The following is a 21,276-nucleotide window of genomic DNA, read 5'->3' on the forward strand; positions in this document are numbered from 1 at the left end:
TTGACCCCCGGGAGTGGGGAAGGGTGGGAGGGGGGAGTGAGCTGGCCGCACCCCAGGTCAGCCTCAATCCCGCCGATGGTCACTCGAAATTCCCGACGACGGCGTGAGGAGGGCGGGGGGTCCCGCGTCTCGATGGAAAATCCGACGGAAACGTTAAACTGGTTAAAATCGCACAAAACATTCCCCGCCTCGCCCCACTCCTAGACACAGAGTAAGCGGTGGGTTTCCAATAAAAAACAAACCCAAAATCCGATGTAACATGCCCTCTCCCTCTGGTATATTGGAGGGGAAAGTCTGTACATGGAGCTCTTTACAGAGAAATTATTCGTGCGTGTAGGAAAAAATGTTCTTTTGACATTCACTCAACACATTCACTTTTCATTCACCCTTAACAATCATTCGGGTTTTTGACCTTCTTTCCCTCCCCAATGTCTAGGAGTCTAGAAATCCCTGGTGCCGATATTCCTGGTTCCTCGGTGAAAATTTGTCGCATTCGCCGGGATTTTCCGTATTAACACAGACCGAATTACCAGGTCTAACCCCCTCCAAAATAATACTGATCATTCAGTTGTTTCTAGACGGTATGAGATGAACTATCATTTTAAATATAATTATATAAAACGTAATTTTTATTTTAAAAATAGTTTCTATTTAACAAATTACTTTGGACGGTTTTGTTTTACTGAATGTTAATGTTTACAAGTTAACCCCACGGATTGCAGAATAATTTTGCAACTGTTAGGAAGGGGAAATGTATCCTGCAGCTCACATCTCGCTGCTTCCTCGGCCCAGAATGAAAACTCACCCCCAACGCGCGCCCCGCGAAGGCGCGTGACACAACCAGAGCTCGTGACCGAGGCCCTGGGAAAACGCGTTAGGCGCGCCCCTGGGCACTCCCTCCTGATCCCTGATTGAAATGCTCCTTCCCCGCCCCTGTGCATGTGCAAGTGCACCGCTTGGCTGTTCCTCTTGTCCATCAGCATCTTCATCCGTATCTTGGGGGCGGGGGGGGGAGAAAAATTCTAGTTTTCAGCTGGTTGTGTTGGATTTTGTCTTCGTTGTTGCCGGAGCGTATATCAGAGAAAGTTTTGGAACTAAACTCGTTCCTCCTTTGCAAATCCTTTGCTATGCTGCAATACAATTCATGTCATACACACACACACACAACAGCTAAACAGCACAGCCCTGCCAAATATGAATGAAAATCACCCCCCCAAAAAAAAACTGTGACATATTTTAGCACGTCCCACTGCTTAGGGAAGAAAAAAAATAGCATGATTCCTTAAAAATAAATAGATGTGCGATCCCACGATTGCCCTTGCTGAAGACATTTCTAAACACTTCCCAACTGTTCGCAAACCGCGATTAAAACATTGAGAAATCCTCCACGTCCTGCCACTATCTCAATGACTATCCCATGCATTCTGTTATCATTACTTCTGCCCTGAAGCATCCGCTGATGTATTTATTAGCTCATTCATTCCTTTGTGGGAAAGTTACACTTAGTAAATAAGAAATTGTTTCCACTGATAGGAGGGTCCGTAACCAGAGGACACATTTAAAATAGCTGGCAAAAGATGATCTTATGATTTGGAAGGCATTGCCTGAAAAGGCGGCGGGAGCAAATTCAGTAGTAACTCTCAAGAGGGAATTAGATATTTACTTGAGGGGAAAAAAAATCACAAAGTTATGGAATTAGAACAGGGGAGGTGTATCAAAGCTATGGGCCAAGTGCTGGTAAATGGGATTAGGTAGGTAGGTCAGGTGTTTCTCACGTGTGGGTGCAGATTCGATGGGCCGAAAGGCTTCTTCTGCACTGTATGATTCTGAGTGGGACTAATTCGCTAGCTCTTTCAACGAGCCAGCACAGGCACGATGGGCCAATTGGCCTCCTTCAGTGCTGTATCATTCTATGAAATTTATAGCCTGTGTCAGAAGCAATTTAATACATGTAAATATATTACAAAGGCATTATTATACTATGCAATTGTATTACAAAATGTTTAGTGGTTTGGTCAGTGCCTATACTACAGTGCAATAATGTTATTGAGATTCTTTGATTTCTGTATCAGTGGTGAGTCATAAACATTTTGGATAAATTGTTATCTTATTTTTGCATGTGCCAAAGGCAAGGGAAATTTGGTCCTTCTGAAATTAATTAAAACAAGCCACATTTACATCATTTTGATGAAGCTGCTGCAAACACTGCTACAAGCTGAAGCCAGTAATGTGACTGCAGTAATTCTCCATGTGGCTTTAAAGGAGGTGGGTCTCTCCTTATAAGGTTGCATTAGTTGCAGTCAGGGAAGATCAGCATACTTTATCACCAATTGGAATGTGTCCAATCTGCTCTTAAATCCGGTGGTTTTGGCTAAGTACAGTGTGCCTGGATTGGCAGACCATCTGCACTCGTTATCTGCAAAACTGAAACTGCTGATATGATTTTTTCAGCGCTTCGGTTTGAAGACTGTGAACTCCAATTATATACAAACATCACCAGTTAGAATAATGGTCTAAATAGATTGATAGCTCAATTTCTGCAGGTCGCTGCTTAATCTGGTACACAATGTATCAAGTTGTCAATTCCACAGAAAGTTAGCCAAATTCATGCCATTTTCTCCTAAGTATGAAATCGAACCTTATACTGAGTCATATATTTCAATAACATTTAACATCTTATATAAGTACTGCATTTCATGCTGATTTAAAAATGAAGTGTGATTGAGACAAACAGAAACGGTAATCTGAAGAGTCAAATTCTATCAAAAACTTTTAATGGAAATATATGTGCAAAAAATTGGTGGTGCTGTGTGTTTGTGTGTGTGTGTTTGTTTGTGTGTGAGTGCATTCATCACATTGCAAACACTGTGGAAAGCTTCTCTTTGGTCTGTGTTTCTCATAACTTTGCAAGGAAGAATAAATGTAAGGAAATCAAATGTCTATAACATCAATTTTGCTTCTACAGTGGGTAGACAGATTTTGTCCCTGTGACATCCATATGGTAGGAAAAGAAAGGTAAGCTAAAGTATAATTACTAAATCATGTTCTGAATAAAAATGTTAGCATATCACTCTGGAATACAAAGCATATATGAGCTGAATTCATGTGATGATTGATCTCCACCCGACTGTCCTCGACGATTTCAGTGATCAGGCAAATGACAATGAACGTTTATTAATACAACAACATAAATAAACATGTTACTGATGTTACTGTGGAGTTTTACACTGCCTGTTAAGAATAAACAAATTATTAATATAAAGGCTCAGCAAAGTCAATTACACAAGCAATACAATAATGTCAAATTGATATGTTGTTACTAAGCGGCATTTCATTGAATCTATTGAGAGAAAAGTTAGGTTGAACATTGGTTTTATTCACTGATCTGCCATGAAGATTATATCCCTGCGGAGGTGGAACTAAAGTAAATCAGCTGGGAAAAAGAAAGAAATTAGTGGTCATCCTTGATTAGTCCACGGGTACTGATCCTGTATCATCTCTCTGCAGGAGTGGCCGGAGAGAAATGAGACATTACCTTGAGCTTCCACTGAGGCAGCAAATACAGCTGCGAAGACAGCAGCAACTGCTAGGCATAGCCTACTCTTCATATTCGCTCGCTGGACTCACAAGTGCATGAATGAATCTGGAAAGAGAAGAGAAACACTCAACAGTGGTGTGGCGAAGGGACACAGTCAGATTTAAGAACGGGCTCAATCAAGTGGTGGCTGTGACTTAGCGGGTATGGATTTGACTGTAATACATGCACACAGACACACACATACACATGCACAGACACATATATACAGGCGTGCACACCCACAGGCACAAACACACAGGCACAAACACACAGGCACAAACACACAGGCAGACACACATACAAATTAGAAGCAGGAGTAGGCCATTCAGCCCCTCGGGCCTGCTCCACCATTTGATAAGGTCACAGCTGATTTAATTGTGGCATCAATTCCACTTTCCTGCCTACCCCTTATACCCTTTGACTCCCTTGTCAATCAATAATCTAGTGAATTCAGTGTTAAAAATACTGAATAACCCAGACCTCACTCTTTGGGGAAGAGAATTCCACAGGCCAGTGACCCTCTGGGAGAAAACATTTCTCCTCATCTCCATAAATTGAGGACCCCTTATTTTTAAACTGTGTCCCCTAGTTCTAGTCTCTCTCTAGACGGGAAGGGGAAACATCCTTTCAGCATCCACCCTGTCAAATCCCCTCAGGGTCTTATATGTTTCATTAAGATCATCTTTCATTCTGCTAAACTCCAATGGACACAGGCCCAACCTATCTAACCTTTCCCCATTAGATAACCCCTTCATCCCAGGAATCAATTAAATGAACCTTCCCTGAACTGCTTCTAATGCTTTTCCAAGTAAGGAGACTAAAACTGTCCACTATACTCCAGATGTGGTCTCAGTAATGACCTATACAATTGGAGCCAAATTTATCTACTTTTATAATCCTTTCTCCTTGCAATAAACAACAACATTCCATTTGCCTTCCTAATCACTTGCTGTACCTCCATGCTAACTTTTTGTGATTCATGTACCAGGACACCCAGATCCCTCTGTACTGCAGAGTTCTGCAGCCTTTCGCCATTTAAATAATATGCTGCTTTGCTATTCTTCCTGCCAAAATGAGCAAGTTCATATGTGCTCATATAATGCTCCATCAGCCAAATTTTTGCCCAATCTTAACCTATATAAATCACGCTGTAGACTCTTTGGACAGAATATTGAGCTCACCAGGCGGGTGGGTACGCGCCCAACCCGGTCAAGTGTAAAATGACAGCCGATGATGTCGGGCGAGCGCCCCAACATCATCGTGTAGTCCCGCAATATTTCATTTGGCGGGCACACGCTGGAGTCAGCAGCGTGCCTGTGGACAACTAAGAGGCCTACTAAAGCCATTAAAAAGGTAATTACATTTAAATTTACGCTGCTCACACAACCTCATGGTTGCTGGGCAGGCGAAACACCAAATGGCCTTTGCACTTTTTAGGAAACCTCATCCACGGGCGGGATGAGGTTTCCTAAAGCAAATAAAAGCAAAATAAAAATTTTACACTTGTATCAAAAACATGTCCCATGAGGGGGCATGTTCTATGATATTTTTATTGTGTTCATTAGTTTTTTTAAACGGCGCTTCATCTCCCGGAGCAGCTCTGTCCCTCAGGGAAATGGAAGCGCTCTTTCAGGCGCATACACAGAGCTTGCACTAAGCCCACTCACCCTCCTCCCCTGCCCGCACAGAAAGCGCTGAGCACTGCCGCTCGTGTTCCACGCTGGGGGGAGGGTGGGGCCTTACTTGGCTCGCCCATGTAAAATCGCGCTGCGGTGCCGATTGTAGGTGGCAGTCGGCTCCCCGAATGGCCCTGCCGAGCACCCCCACCAAGTGCAAAATCCTGCCTTTTATGTCCTCCTCACAATTTACTTTCCTACCTGTCTTTGTGTCATCATCAAATTTAGCTATCATACATTCAGTCCCTTCTTCCAATCCATTTATAAAGATTGTAAATAGTTGAGGCCCCAGCACAGACCCCTGTGGCACTCTACTCGTTACAGCTTTCTAATCCAAAAATGACTTATTTATCTCCACTTTCTGCTTCCTGTTAGCTAACCAATCCTCTATCTATGATAATATGAAACCCCTGATACCATGAGCTCTTACTTTATGTCGTAACCCTTGATGTGGCACCATGTCAAACACCTTTTGGAAATCCACATACATCACATCTACAGGTCCTCCTTTAATCACGTTACTTCTTCAAAGAACTCTAATGAATCATCAAACACAATTTCCCTTTCACAAAGCCGTTGAATCTGCTTAATTGCATTAAGATTTTCTAAGTGCCAGCCATAACAACCTTAGTAATAGATTCTGGCGTTTTCCCTACGAGAGATGGTAGGCTAACTGGCCGGTAGTTACCTGGTTTCTGTCTCCTTCCTCTCTTGGATACAGGAGTTACATTTGCTATTTGATGGCCTGATGGGACCTTTCCAGAATCAAGGGAAGTTTGGAAAATTATAACCAATGCATCCATTATCTCTGCAGCCACTTCTTTTAGGACTCCAGGATGGAGTCCATCGGATCTTGCTGACTTGTCAGCTTTTCGTTCCTATAGTTTTCATAGTACCCTCTCCCTAGTGATTGTAATTTTTTAAAAGTTCCTCCCTCCCTTTCACCTCTTGATTTACAAGTATTTCCGGGATGTTATTTTGTCTTCTGCAGTGAAGACAGGCACAAAATATCTGATCAACACTTCCACCATTTCCTTGTTTTCCATTAATAACTCCCCAGACTCACTCTCTAGGGGACTTCACTTTGGTTACTTTTTTTCCTTTTGAAATGCTTGTAGAAACTCTGACTATCTGCTTTTATATTTCCAGCTAGCTTTCTCTCGTACACTAATTTCTTCCTCTTTATTACTCTTACAGTCATCCTTTGCCAGGTTTTTCAACTCTGTCCAATCTTCTGACCTACCGCTAATCTTCGTACAATCACATGGCCAGGGGTTTTCTCTCATCGGGCCGGGCTTGGCGGGAGTGGGCGTGGGTGGTCAAAAAGCCGGCCGCCACCCGTGATCAGCTCCACTCCACGATTTCACGTGGATCGCGAACGGCAGCGCTACCTGTTCAGACGGGGGGAGGGGTGTGCGAAAGGGCACTTCAGTCTCCCTGAGGCACGAAGCTGCCTCAGGGAGTTTTAAGCATTTAAAAAAAATAAATAAATACAATAAAAAATTTATAAAACATGTCCCCTCGTGTGACTGTGCCACATGACGTGGGACAAGTTTTTAGTTTCAAAATAAAAGTTTTTATTTAATGTGTGTAAGCTTTAGGAAACCTCCTCCCGCTCGTGGATGAAGTTTCCTAAAAAAGTGTAAAGGCCGCTGAGCCTTATCGCCTGCCCGGCAATCGTTAGGTTGGACGGGCAGCTTAAATTTCAAGTTAATTACCTTGTTAACGGCCTTAATGGGCCTTTCAATTATCGGCGGGCGCACAGCCAACTCTGGGGCCCGCCCGCCAAATGAAATATTGCGCAAGTGCACGATGACATTGTGATGCCTGCCCAATGTCATAGCACGTCACATTACACTCGGGCATGTCAGGTGTGCGCTTGCACGCCAAACATAAAATTCTGGCCTATGTTTTATCTTTCAATTTGATAATACCTTTAACTTCCTGACTTAACCATGGCTGGTGCATTCGTCTCATGGTCAGGAATTTTTGTTGATGAGGTTTCCCTTCTCACCACCTGAAAAGCCAGTGACCAATGCATCACCGCGGATACTGGCTGCCCTGCAGCCATTTAATCCTTCGGGGATATTAACTGGCTGGAGACAGAACTCCCGCCCCTCACTTGGGTGGAAGTCACACCTCAGAGAGCTGCCGGCCAATCTGATTGGCTGGCAGCACTCTAGTCGCAGCAACACCAGAAGCTGCAGTGGTCAAGACTGGGACTACAAGCAGCCCCCAGAGACTAAATCCTGGGAGTCCAGGACCAGGTAAGGGTGGATGTTTCAGGGCGAGGATGAGAGGTGTGGCCTGGGTGGGTGGGCAGAGTGTGGTAGGGATGTTGGTGGAGAGGCCGCGGTGGGGAAGGAGCACTGATATTGAAAGGGGCCTGTTGATGGAGGTGCATTTCCTCCCGCACCACCCTCTCTTCCACCAGAGACCTGAGCAGGGTCACTTTCCAGGCTTTCCACGATTGCGTTAGGCATGAGTCAAGTACTGTTTTTGTGCAAACGACTCACAGCCTGCACTGCCTCATGTGGGAGCTGTTAGCTCATGGATCTCTGAATGGTTCTTAGAAAAGAAAAGCCTCAGTTTGGAACAGTTATCTTGGGAGAGTAAAATGGTAATATCAACTCACCCCATTTCACAACCCCCTCTTGACACTTTATAGTCTGTCAGTTTCTACGCACACTGTGTATGTGAGCAGGTGCTCACACACACACACACACACACATACTTGCATGCAAGGTAATGTGTGTACATACATGTTTATGTACATGCTTGAAAGAAGGGCTTGCATTTATGTAGCACCTTTCATGATCACAGGATGTCCCAAAGCCCCTCAAAACCAATGAAATACTTTTGAAGTGCAGTCAATGTTGCAATTTAGAAAATGCAGCAGTCAATTTTCACACAGCAAGCTCCCACATACAGCAACGTAACAATGACCAGATAACCTGTTTTCAGTGACGTTGGGTGAGTGATAAATATTGGCAAGGACACTGGGGAGAACTCCTTTGCTCTTCTTTGGATAATGCTATGAGATATTTTACATAGAAGGCAGTGGGAAATTGGTTTAATCCCTATCTGAAAGATGGCACTTCCAACAGTGCAGCACTCCCTCAGTACTGCACTGGAGTGTGTCAGGCTGGATCATGGGCTTAAGTTCTGGGCTTAGATTTTACAGGGCTGTGGTGGCCCCACCCACCAGCTGGTAATTCAGGGGCAATCCCACCTCAGCTGGCCATAGAAGCACCAACTGCAATTTAAGTTCCTTAGGCCTGCAGTTGGGCTTTCTGCCCCTTTAAGGGAAAAGGCCCCGCCCCTAGAAGCTGCCGGCCAATCGGAGGGCCAGAGGCTCTTCAGTTCCAACAGCGCCACTGGGAAACGTGGTCTCTGCTCGGACTGCAGCAGGCCCAGACCAGGGAACATGGAGGAATCAGGAGCCAATCAGGTAGGCACCAGCAGTTTGGGGGGGAGGGGGTTGGTTCTGTCAGCAGGAGGTGTCTTTCAATGGTGGGGAACCCTTGCCACTGGGGGATGGGGGGCCTCTGTGGGCCACATGGTGCCTGATCAGGATGGCAACCCACCCCCACCGCAGGCCCATAACAAGGTCACCAGGGTATACCTGGCAATCTCCACATGTGACAAAATTCCCACCTGCTGCTAGTATTGACCACATAAAGGGCTGAATTGGCCTAAGGGTAGGCAGGCCATCTGCCACCTACCACCTCGCTGGTAAAATGCCAGCAACAGCAGGTTCGCCACCACCTAGCCTCTGCACCCCCTGCCCCCATCCCCAAAAATACACTCCTCTGGGATCCCGTGAAATCCAGGCCTTGGATTGGAACCCGAACCTACAGCCTTCTGATTCAGAGGTGAGAGCACAACCCACTGAACCATGGCTGACACCTAAACATGACTATTGTGTTTATGTTAAGAGTTGTGACAAGTGCCCAAACACAGCCTCAAAGTCTCCAGCTTAATAAATGATAAGCCAGTCAGTAAGGCTCTCTGCAAGTTCAAATGTTCCATAAACACTGGGGCTACATTGTTACTGCAGGGTAACGTGGAAGTCACCTGGAGCTCAAAGTGGTATAGGCAGTGGTGACACACGCAGTTAACATATCCAACCAGTAAATAAATGTGTAAGGACATCAAGATAAAAGCAAAATGCTGCAGATGCTGGAAATCTCAAACAGAAACAGAAAACGTTGGGAAAGCTCAGCAGGTCTGGCAGCATCTGTGGAGAGAGAAACAGAGCTCTTCAGCGCTCTGAATAAGAGTCATATGGACTCGAAATGTTACCTCTGTTTCTCACTCCACAGATGCTGCCAGACCTGCTGAGTTTTTCCAGCATTTTCTGTTTTTTTTTTAAATTTTATATGAGTAAGAACATCATCCTGCATTTGTATCAGGAAGGTTCCTGAAGCTGTCCAGTCAAGAAAAATACCGGAGAGTGTTTTTGCCATGGCGAGAATCAGGATCTGATAGTGAGCATACTAAAGGTACAGCTGTGGTGTTCCTAGCTCTACATATAGATCTATTTCTAGCCAGCTACACCCAAGACTTGGTTTCTCCACCTCATCCTGAGACTCAAGCTCTGCAACATTATCAGCTTTATGATCAAATCCCAGCATGGTCTTGCCCCTCCCTTTCTCCGTGACCTCATCGACCCACTACAACCCCAAGAGGACACTGTGTTCCTCCAATTTTGGCCTCCTGTGCGTCCCCAATTTTAATTTCTCCCCCATTGATGGCCGTGCCGTCAATCGTCTTGGCCTTAAGCTCTGCAATTCTCTCCCTAAACCTCTCGACCTCTCTCTCTTTCTTTATGGTTCTGCTTAAAACCTACCTCTTTGAACAAGCTTTTACTTACTTCATATCTCCTCCTGTTGCTCGCTGTCAATTTTTTTTTTCTGATTATACTCCTGTCAAGCATCTTGGAACATTTTGCTACTTTAAAAACACATTACATTATTGCAGATTGGTGCTGTAGGTCTGGCTGATGCCCCAGTCATTGGCTCTGCCCACATGAATGATCTGTTATTTGTACAATAACCATATTACAGTGTTTCATTTCACCAACTCTGTGTCCAGGCAGGCAGATTTTGGATGCAGTCAATGTGAAAATGGGAGCAGAATTCAAGAGTTGCATCCTGAAGCTGAGAGGCAGGAAATGGTTGGCCTTGTTCCCCTGGTGATGTATACCAGGTGAACTGTAATACCCGCTGCTGCACAGCCATGTTTTAATAGCATCTGGACTGACTACTGGAGCACAGAGGCTCTTTATAAACATTGCTGCTCATGGAGCCAAGACACAGGTACAGCACCTGCTCTAACAGTGATCAGCAGCATGCACGGAGTTTTCACAGGGCAATGTGGGATAGCCAGCAGTATAATTGCAGTCTGCTGGCAGCATGTACCATGACACTCCAAATCAAAAGCTTCACTCCAGAGACAGAAATACATAATCCCGGATGATATTCCCTGTGCAGCACTGAGGGAGCGCAGCACTGTCAGAGGTACCATCACTCAGATGAGACATTAACCAGGTGGACGACAAAGATTCCAAGGCACTATTTGACAAAGGGCAGAGAGTTCTCCAGTGTTAGGTCCAATATTCATACCTTAAGCAACACCAGTAAAGCAGATCAACTGATTATTAATCAAATTTGCTGGTTGAGAGAGCTTGTTATGCACAACTCAGCTCCATGCTTCTAAACATCACAACAATGACTATTTTGCTAGCTTAACACTATCCAGTTGGTTGATACGATGTGAGGGGTAGGGCTATCAGCCCTCAGGATTGTCCTGGACTCTCCAGGGATTCAAGCAAATCAAAAAGAAAGAAAATGGAATGGAAGAAAATAGGGCACCCAATAAAACAAAAACCACATGCATTTACAAAGCACTTCTAACAGTAAAATAGCCCAAGGACAAATGAAGAGGAAAGAAAGAGACAACTTGCATACAAAAGACCCTCTGACATGATTTCAAAGATCAATCGAGTTGTCCTGGCCCATACTTATCCTTTAAACACACAACTAAAACTGACTCTCTGGTCATTATCACATTGCAGTTTGTGGGATCTTGCTGTGCACAAGTTGGCTGCCATGTTTCCTACATTACAGCAGTGACTACACTTCAGAAGTACTTCACTGGTACTTTGGAACATCCCGAAGTTTAAGGGCCTGTGTAAATGTTTATTTTCTTATTGAAGAGACATCAGTAATGGATTGAGGCGAAAGGATGTGGTGCTGAGGAATGGAGAGGGAGAGCTGACAGTGATGGAATGGGAGACGGTTGCACACTAAGCAGGATGGAGCTGGGGTGGTCGGGGTTGATGGTTGGAAGAGGAGGTTCCCAAGACGGCATTGCTGATCTCCAGAGTGCCTGGAATATTCCAGCCCAGTGGTGTTGTGAGACAGTATATTCTAGAGTTTACTGTGAGAGACAAAGTTACACAGAACCTTTCATTTATTTTACACAATATCAGAAACTATGAAAAAATATAAAATGTTAAGTTCCTGTTGGAGTTTGTATGATGAACTTAACAACATTCTGTCTGACCAAACATTTCAGAAAAACGCAATCTGATTTCATCCTCACTTTGGAACAAATATTGTGCTGTCAGGTGTTTGCACTGGAAGCTGAGGGAAAGTCCCACTAGTTCTCACTTTCTTTACCTTGTTGCCATCTTCTGACAGAAGCTGGAAAATACAATTCTCTTCTTTCCTCGTCTTAAAAATACTCCCACACTCACCCACATATGCTCACTCACCAAACACTCACTAACCCACACGCTCACTAACCCACATCCTCACCCACACATTCTCACTCACCACACGCTCACCCAAACACGCTCACCCACACACGCTCACTAACCCACATGCTCACCCATACATTCTCACTCACCCACACCCATTTTCTCACCTACATGCACTCTCTCACCCATACATACTCTCTTGTCCAGATGCACCCACTCTTTCACCCCATGCATTCTCTCACCCACACACACACACACATACTCTTGCCCACATGCACACTCTCTTGCCCACACAAACACACACACTCTCTCTCTCGCACACACACACACACACACTCTCGCCTACACGCACACTCTCTTACGCACACACACTACACTCTCTCGCCCACACGCACACACTCTCTCGCCCACACACATGCACTTTCTTGCCCACACGCATGCACTCTTGCCCACACGCATGCACTGTTGCCCACAAGCACACACACACATTCTCTCACCGACATGTACACTCTCTCGCCCACATGCACACACACACTCTCACCCACACGCATAAACTCTCTTGCCCACATGCTCACACACACACATTCTCTCGCTAACACACACACACTCTTGCCCACATGCACACGCGCACACACACACACACACTCTCTCGCCCTCATGCACAGGCTCTTGCCCACACACATAGAAAAATACCCACACACATCCAAATGCGCACACACAAAAACACAAAAATCCACAGGCATCTCACAATAAAACTGCAATGACCAGGCAAATGTTTGAGAATTTTATTTTTACTAAATTGGCAGAGGTCAATGAAGTGGCTATGTCTGCCAACTGATCTCTTTCAAAGAAAAATTGGAACAATATTTCCACAAGGAGCATATGCAAGTCGTCAAACACTAACCAGTGACTGACTGACATTTGTGGAAGGTTAGTGAAATAGTCTGTCTCCAAAAAAGATAAGGATTTTATTTATATGACTAACCTTTACTATACTGGGCATCACTGAGCTGCTTTACGCTTAAGCTCAGTGTTTAAAAACATTGCAATCCACTATTCAGGAGGCAAATTAAATTCAGTAACACAAGAGCAAAATGCTGCCAATGTTGGAAATCAGAAATCAGAACAAAAAGCTCTGGAAAAACTCAGCAGGTCAGGCAGCATCTGTGGGGAGAAACAGAGTTAATGTCTCCAATGTTAACTCTGTATCACTCCACAGATTAAATCCAGGGGCTGCCACATTATCAATATACTGCCAATGCTGACAGTCCATTTTTTTCAGACACAGCTGTTGGTGTTGATTCTGTTGTTCTCCCTTTACACCTCCTCTGGACCCATCTTTTGTTTCCCTACTTGTCCTATTGCCATTATGTTTTTGCCTTTATACCTTTCAGTATTTCATCTCTCACCTACCTTCTGCCCTATTACAGACCTTCTCTCCTGCCCTTCTCTTCCCCTTTTCTCTGTCTCTATACTTGCTTAAGACCTGTTACGTCTCTTAACTTTTACCAGTTCTGATGAAACTTTAACTCCGTATCGCTTTTCACAAACCCTGCCTGAACTGTTAAGTGTTTCCAGCATTTTCTGTTTTTATTTGAGTGACTGTCAAATTGAATCAAGCTAATTTCCTCCCCCACCCTCCCATACCCTGACCCACTGCTCTCCCCAACCCTGACCCATTCCAATTGCTTTCTGAAGCTGTCAACTTCTCGTTGGTTCACCTCTTCCTCAATGTCTGAGCTATTCATCTATATTAGGCATCACAACACAGGCCAATCCTGTCTTCATTTGATGATCCCCACCCACCCTTCTCTCAACTGCCCCCACACTCTCCCCCCTGCCCCTCTCCCCACTCTCTCCCCAACCTCCTTCCCCACTCCACTCACACACAAACACAAATACTTCTGATGGGGATTACTGAATTGTGATCAGGTTCAGGAATCCTGACCAACTCCTCTCTCCCTTTTCTAACCTAAGGATGCTGAGGCCAGTTATAGTGCCCAGAACTGAGGAGGGAGCTGATTGCTCAATGAATAAGTCAGAATAAGAAAGAAAATATCGCAATGATATCTCACATTCCACAGTCCAATGAACTCCACAGTGAAATAACTACATTTGAAGAGCAGTCACTGTTGTAATGTAGAAACTGTGACAGTCAATTATTACACAGCAAGCTCCCACAAACAGCAATGAGATAATGACCAGACTCTTTTTTAAATGATGCTGATTTTGGGATAAATATCCCAACTCCCCCGCTCTTCTTCCAATATTGGCCAAGGGATCTTTTCCGTCCATGAGGGGGAGCAGGGCCTCAGTTTAACGTCTCATCCGAAAGATGGCACCAGCGACAGGGCAGCGCTCACTCCCTCAGCATTGCACTGGGAGCGTCAGCTATGTAGCCAAGGAGTGGAACTCGAATCCATAACCTGCTACCTAACGGAGCTAAGTGCAGCCATTGGAGGGGTTGAGCGGAGAAGCTCTTTCATTGCCTTTAACCCCGTCCCTTTGCCTCAACAGAAAAGGGGGAAGGAAGGTGTGTAATTCCGTGATTGGTATGTTGCCCCAACACAAGATGATTCTAATGTCAAGTCGCATCAAAACTTCAATACCCTCCTCGCCAAAAATGAACATTTCCAGTAGGATTTGGGGGGTCTCATCGTGGACAGAAAAAGGCACGAGTGGAGAACAGGCGGTGGTGTCAGCAGTATGAGCCTTACAAATCATCGCAAATCCCGTGCTCCAGCGCACGGGTTCAAACCCCATCATTAGCAGCTGGCGGATTTAAGTTCAACTAACAAATCGAGAATGTGAGAGCACCCTCGGGAGGGGTGACCATCACAGACAGATACAATCGATTGGTGTAAGAAACCCCCTGTCATTTTAAACTTTTAATAAACTGCCTCCAAGTCGCTATGGAACTTCATTCACTTAACGTAGTGGGGCATTTTTTTTTAAAAAAAAGCTATCTAGTGGAGGAATTAGAATTGCTTTTCCCGTTCTATAGATGAATGCGTTAAAGTTTACCCGTTTTTAAAATGTTTTTGCCTCGTGGACTCAATATTGTTCAACCTCAGAATAAAATTCACGCAGAGCGTTGTTCCGATTTATGGACACGGATGAACTGTATAACATTAACTAGTCTTCCAGATAGAGAGTCCTGACATGTGGAAAGACTATATTCACTTTATTTGTATTCACCTCCTGGCTTTGAACTAAATTCCCTGAAATTTCAGACAGCGAGGATTAGTCCTTTGGATAGTGGGGGGTGGATCGGATCTGAGTCACCCCCATCGCCTCACCAGCTCCTTACTTTCTTGGGGAGTTGGGAGATCACGAAGCGAGAAAGGTTGTTGCCGTGTACAGGGGTGTTGGTGGAAAAGGTGATTTATGATCCCACCACCCCACCCCCCCCAACCCCGCCTCTCTGGTGCCGAGGTTCGGGGCAAGGGGGGTTGGGGCATTATAAAATAAAATAAATCGCAAATTTCCTGAAGAATTAAAGTATATTTCGGGAGACATGCAACCTGTCTCTTTCTTTGGATAAGAGAGAGCCTCACAATTTGAAACCCACGGCCTCTCCCAATAGGCGGTTATAAATGTGCTCAACAGCCAGTCAGTCATTCTTGACTAAAGCGGGAGCACCAGGCGCAAAGCTGTTAGAGTATCCTGCCAACAGCTGAACTGTTTCAGCCCAGACCACCGAGGGACCGGTATTTCTGAACACCCCCCACCTCCCCAATTCCAGTCGGAATTAGTCTCAATATCTGCCCATAAATCACCCCTCCCCCGCACCCCCATATCTGACAAGCTCTTCTCCCCCACCCTCCCCCCCCCAAGCCGCAGACTGTAAATCATAAAATGGGTCAAACTAGCTTGGGGGCAGACTCAATGGAGAACTCTTGGGGATCTACAAACTCGGTCCATTTCTGCATCTGTTAATTCCCTGGCCAGTTTGGTTACTCGGCACTCAGCATACGGCGCATTTTCTTCAGTCTGAACTCCCCCACTGTCTCTCAGATGCCCAGACCGGGGGAGGGGGAGCGGGGTCAATGTTTGCAGGAGCTCCCCCCACTGTTCCAGATTACATCAGCAACTCGCAATTATACAGCAGCTCGTAAAACTCTGGTCGGAGTTGTACTTGCCTGAAAGCGAGATGAAAAAAAATAACCCTACACTTCAAAATCTGGATTGAATTACTTTAGATTCGCTCGATATGGGTGGACAACGTGAAGAAATGTAGCACCAGCTCTGCCTCTCCCAACTTTTAATTTCTCCATCCAAACACACAGACACACAGGACAAAAAAAACCTTCACCCCAAATGTCAACCGGTTCTTCTTTATTTTGCAGGTACTTTGAGATTCGGTAGTATAAACTCGCCTACCGTTTCTTTCCGATTTCCAGCTCCCTTTTATCTATTCCTGAACAGCGTTTTCAAACTGAAGACTTTTACTCTCCTAACTTGCTTCTCCTTACCCTCCCCAACAATACTGCCGGAAAGCAGTTTGCCAATTACCATCGTTTCAAATGTTTGCAAGATTACAATGACACTCAATCCAACTTGACCTTAGCAAACAGCCGGGAGACATTATGAGCACATGCTCCCTTTCCACGCTTTGGGATGTTAAAGATCTGCTACTACATACTGCAGAGTATTGGGTTTAATGTCACTCTCATGTTGGCTAAAGCCACGCATTCAAACACAATTTATAAAGAATAGGGAAATAAAATCAATTTAAGATTTCCTAGTGACTGCCTTTTACACATTGATGAAAGTCGGCCGAACATTTCACTAGTTGTGTTTAGAAAAGGGCTTTTTTTTTAAATGAGAAAAAACTTTTGAAGTTCACTTTTCAAAGTTCTCACTCACTTTGGGACTGAGCTTGTGTAACAGTGCCGCCTAGCGGCCAGGCCGCGGAACTGCATCCTGTCAGATTCCCAGCCATCAGGAGATCACTCAAAAAAGCGTTTGAGGGAGTGGGGGTTACTGCAGACTTTCCTTAGCCCACGTGTGGAAGAGCAGACAGGTCTGCAGTTCTCAGCTTGTCTCGTAGCGTGCAAGTAGTACGCAGTTTAAACGCAATGCACTCCCTGTGTCCCATGCATCAATCCCAGACGCCAGCCCGCTAGCACACTGACCTGATTTAGAGGGGTTTTCATCCATAATTAATAACTTCACAAACAAGAAACAATAGGTTAAAAAGTCCGACTTTCTGAGTTTTATTGTTGGATTTTATTGGATTGCAGGTCAAAATAGAGTTCAACTATACAGTCATTAAAATACTTATTTAAAAGTTATCGTGATTACAGGTAACTTGTTAAACTGAGACCAACAGGTACCTCTGTAGATCGAGAAGGTTTATATTTGCATGTGGCTGTCAGTTGATAGGTGATTATCTGCATAAGTGTGTGACTGTGTCTGTCTGCTTGTGTTTGTATAAGTGTTTGACTGTATGTGTGTTCATGTGTGTAATAGCGTGTCGGTCTGTTTATGGCTGGATGCATGTCTGTGTGTGTGTCTGGTGTGTCGGTCTCTGTTTATGGCTGTGTGTGTGTGTGTTGTGTCGGTCTCTGTTTATGGCTGTGTGTATGTGTGTGTGTGGTGTATCTGTCTCTGTTTATGGCTGTGTGTGTGTGTGTGTGGTGTATCTGTCTCTTTATGGCTGTGTGTGTATGTGTGTGTGTGGTGTATTTGTCTCTGTTTATGGCTGTGTGTGTATGTGTGTGTGTGGTGTATCTGTCTCTGTTTATGGCTGTGTGTGTGTGTGGTGTATCTGTCTCTGTTTATGGCTGTGTGTGTGTGGTGTATTTGTCTCTGTTTATGGCTGTATGTGTGTCTGTGTGGAAGCAACAGCCTAAAGCTAATCTCCCTCATTCCCTCTCCTCAGCCCCATCCAGCCGCTGCTCCGACTGCCCCACCCCAACGGCTCAACCTTTGTAATGCACTCAGTCAAGGATCAGTTCTGGGATTTTCAATTGAGGATGAATCTGAGTCTGCAGTTTTTTTTCCACATTTCACACAAACGAACTCTCCAAGGGTAACTCGAGGACGCCTCAAGGTGCGCCTATTACTCCAACTGAACATAGAAGCAAATCGCACGCTCCAAACAGAAGAACAAATATAAACTACCAGGTACCTTAAAACCGGACAACACAAGAGGAACCAATTCAATAATGCACTCGTCAGTCTTCCTCAGTGTCTCAATTCTGGCATTCTGCACTCAAAACTCTCCAACCGTACGTATCACATTGAGAGTTTAGATAGAGGCATTAATTACATGATATAAAAATGATTAAGCTTAATTTAAAATCTATATATTTATATTTATATACACAACAATGCATCCAAATGTCCACAAAAATGTAAATAAAATCCCTCTTCCCATTAAGCCCCCGGGTGGCACACATAAGGAGTGAAATCCTTGCTAAAATCACTTGCAACAAATTCTGAAGTTAAAGAAGGGACGGCAAACCTGTGCAGATAGGGAATTCCTGCAGTCGGAGGTTGGAGCTGAGAGACAGGAATAGACTGGGTTGGAGTTGCTGAACTTGGGGAAGTCCTATTTGCTGTATTGCTCCGCAGTCTGCAGACTCTCTCTCTCTCTCTCTCTCTCGTGTGTGTGTCTGAAGTGGGACGATTCTATGTTGGGAAGCCCGGCTTAATACTGACCTATTCTTTAACCTATATGCAACAGCAAAAAAAAATGCAGCTTTCGTAAACCGTTACGAAACGAGACTTTAAAGGGGAGGAGGGAGGGGGGAAACAACGTGAAGAGGGAAAAAGAATGTCATGATGTGATATTGCAATATCTGATTTGAACAAAGGCTGCCAGCCCCCTTCACATACTTGTCTAACGTAATTACATTCCATTGCTAATGCGATCATCACATTCACACAAGATCCTCAAGCCAAGGGCCAAAACTCCAAGCACACAACTTGGAGTTTAACAGTGAACGAGACAGAAGCGATTGTACTAAAGAGAGTGGATGTTTATAGTGAGGGTCATCCCGTTTAGGCAGACACGGGTAGACTATTGTTTGCCGTCTTCTGTCCATTTATTTATCGTTGACAGCCTACATAATATTTTCACAACTAACAGGGAGCCAGCTATCTATGTGTGGCGTGCAGGAGAAATTCCAGGGTCAACGATTCAGGCCGATGACCTTTCATCAGAATTAGGATTTTGCAATTGCTGTTTCCAATCTGGAGCTGCTATTGATGTGGGAGCGGTTCCAAAATGTGGGATTTAAATATTTGCAAATTATAGTCATCTCTTCCTTTAGCATTCATGCGTTTTTCCAATTAAAACATTTCTCTCCCTCCCCAACCCGTCCCGCCTGCAAAAGTAGAAAGAATAATAATTCTCTCTCTCTCTCCCGCCCACCCACCCCCTTCTTTATTTCTCCCTGGACTCGTTGACATTAAGAACGTGAGAGTGACTCATTCCCCCCGTCTCGCGGTTTATCTGGCCCTTTAACTCCCGGCCGGGATGTCCCTGGCTGTAGCGGGTGTCTGTTTGGCCTGTTGTTCTTCCGTTTGAATACGGGTCAGTACTGAAAGGGGGGAAATGGGCGCTATTCATATCCGCTTCGACAGCAGAAAGGTTAATTCTCCTCGTTTGCACGAGGACCTTTTACTAAAATGTCAATGTTAAGAATTAAATTCGCACCAGAATGCTTACTTACCTCTTGCTATTACCCACAACCTGGAACAGTGTGACCTGTCTAGACATAACTGCATCAGGAATTGAGATTGCGAAATATAAGATCCATTAAACCCATCACCAGGAATCTAGTTAATGGAGTCCCTTGGAATAACTCAGTTTGGCTCCCCCCATAAAAACCTGGCAATTCACAAATAATCTTCCACTGGTGAATTAATTGGTTTTAACCAATTTAACTGGAAAGTGTTTTTCCTGCTGCTGATCTGCCTGATTTGGGAGAGAAGTTGGTGGCGGGGGTGGGGGGGAGGGGTGCGAGGGGTGGAGGGGCGGGAGAGAATAATGGTTTTGCCGTTTCTCTAAGAGGGAGAGGTTTATAAAACACTCGGGGTAAATAAAGGGAATGAACCAGTCAGAGATGCAGGAATATAATCTGCTCACTCACGTTTACCAGGCTTCACCTGAATTTACAGTTCGGCGATTTCGTCCTGAGTGTTAAATTCCATCGCTCTCCCCAGGGAATTGGGAATTTTAAGGCGATTCTCACAATGCATCATTTATATATTTTTAAGCTCGGCTCGAAGATATGGAACGATTTCCAGTTTTAAAGTAACAGGAACTCCCAAACTCACTCTTGGAATGTTACAAGGGGGTGGTCGGGGCGGGGGTGGGGGTGGGGGGGGGGGCAGATTTTTGTCTTTGTAGCCTGAATATGAAGCAGAGAGCAAGGCGGGGGGGAAACAATGTCTGGCTAGGGAGATTAGACACAAGGGGATGGGAGCTATCGGGTTTTTCATTCTCTGGAGATTTGTAGCACACACACACACACACACACACATAGACACAACAGGTTGTTGGTAATAGCAAGAGGTAAACCTCTTGGTGCGAATTTAATTCCTAACCTGACATTTTAGTATAAGGTCCTCGTGCAAACGAGGAGAATTAACCTTTCTGCTGTCGACACATACACACACGCACACACATTAACACACATGCACACACGTATATATAAACACATACATATACACTTTCTCACTCTCACTCACAAGATTTTGTAGAAATAATAAGACCATACATGCTAAAAGTTACAATTTTAAAGGGGGTTCAAGGGGAGAGAGACCTTGGGGGCATTTGTCCACATATTTGAAGGACTGATTAACAAAAGTGGTTAATTATGTATATGAGACCCTGGGCTTTATAAGTAGCAGCATGGAGTACAAAAGCCGGAAAGTTTTTGCTAAACCTTTATACAACACCTGTTCCACCTCAACTGGAGTATTGTGTCCAATTCTGGGCACCACACTTCAGGAAAGTTGTAACGATTTTGAAGATGGTGTACAGCAGATTTATTAGAATGGTTCCAGGGATATGAGGAATTATAGTTAGGTAGACAGACTGGGGTCGTGGGGAGGAGAGAGAGAGAGATAGCTAAGAGGAGAGTTGAGAGGTGTATAAAATTATGAAGGGTTTCAAGAAAGTAATTAAAGGGAAACTGAGTGGCTGAAAGGTTTCAATTCATTATAGACACATGGGGGTGGGGGGTGGAATGGGGGGGGGGCGGAATGGGGGTGGGGGGTGCTGGTGGTATGGGGCTGTT

General features: G+C 44.7%; 1 protein-coding gene across 2 annotated transcripts in view; it reads right to left on the reverse strand.

Moving 5' to 3' along the window:
• Positions 1-18,684, reverse strand: part of LOC121289991 (collagen alpha-1(XII) chain-like) — a 278,622-nt gene extending 259,938 nt beyond the window's left edge. Inside the window, exons 1-2 of one of the 2 annotated variants that reach the window (XM_041210101.1) lie at positions 18,492-18,684; positions 3,536-3,643 (exon numbers count right to left, since the gene is read on the reverse strand). In XM_041210101.1, coding sequence (XP_041066035.1) covers positions 3,536-3,608 — 73 coding nt within the window. In that variant the 5' untranslated portion in view covers positions 3,609-3,643; positions 18,492-18,684. The remainder of the gene's footprint in view (positions 1-3,535; positions 3,644-18,491) is intronic. The other variant, XM_041210090.1, reaches the window with a different exon arrangement.
• Positions 18,685-21,276: the final 2,592 nt, after the last annotated feature.

Source organism: Carcharodon carcharias, chromosome 2 (assembly GCF_017639515.1).
Source record: "Carcharodon carcharias isolate sCarCar2 chromosome 2, sCarCar2.pri, whole genome shotgun sequence".
In the NCBI taxonomy this organism is placed as follows: domain Eukaryota; kingdom Metazoa; phylum Chordata; class Chondrichthyes; order Lamniformes; family Lamnidae; genus Carcharodon; species Carcharodon carcharias.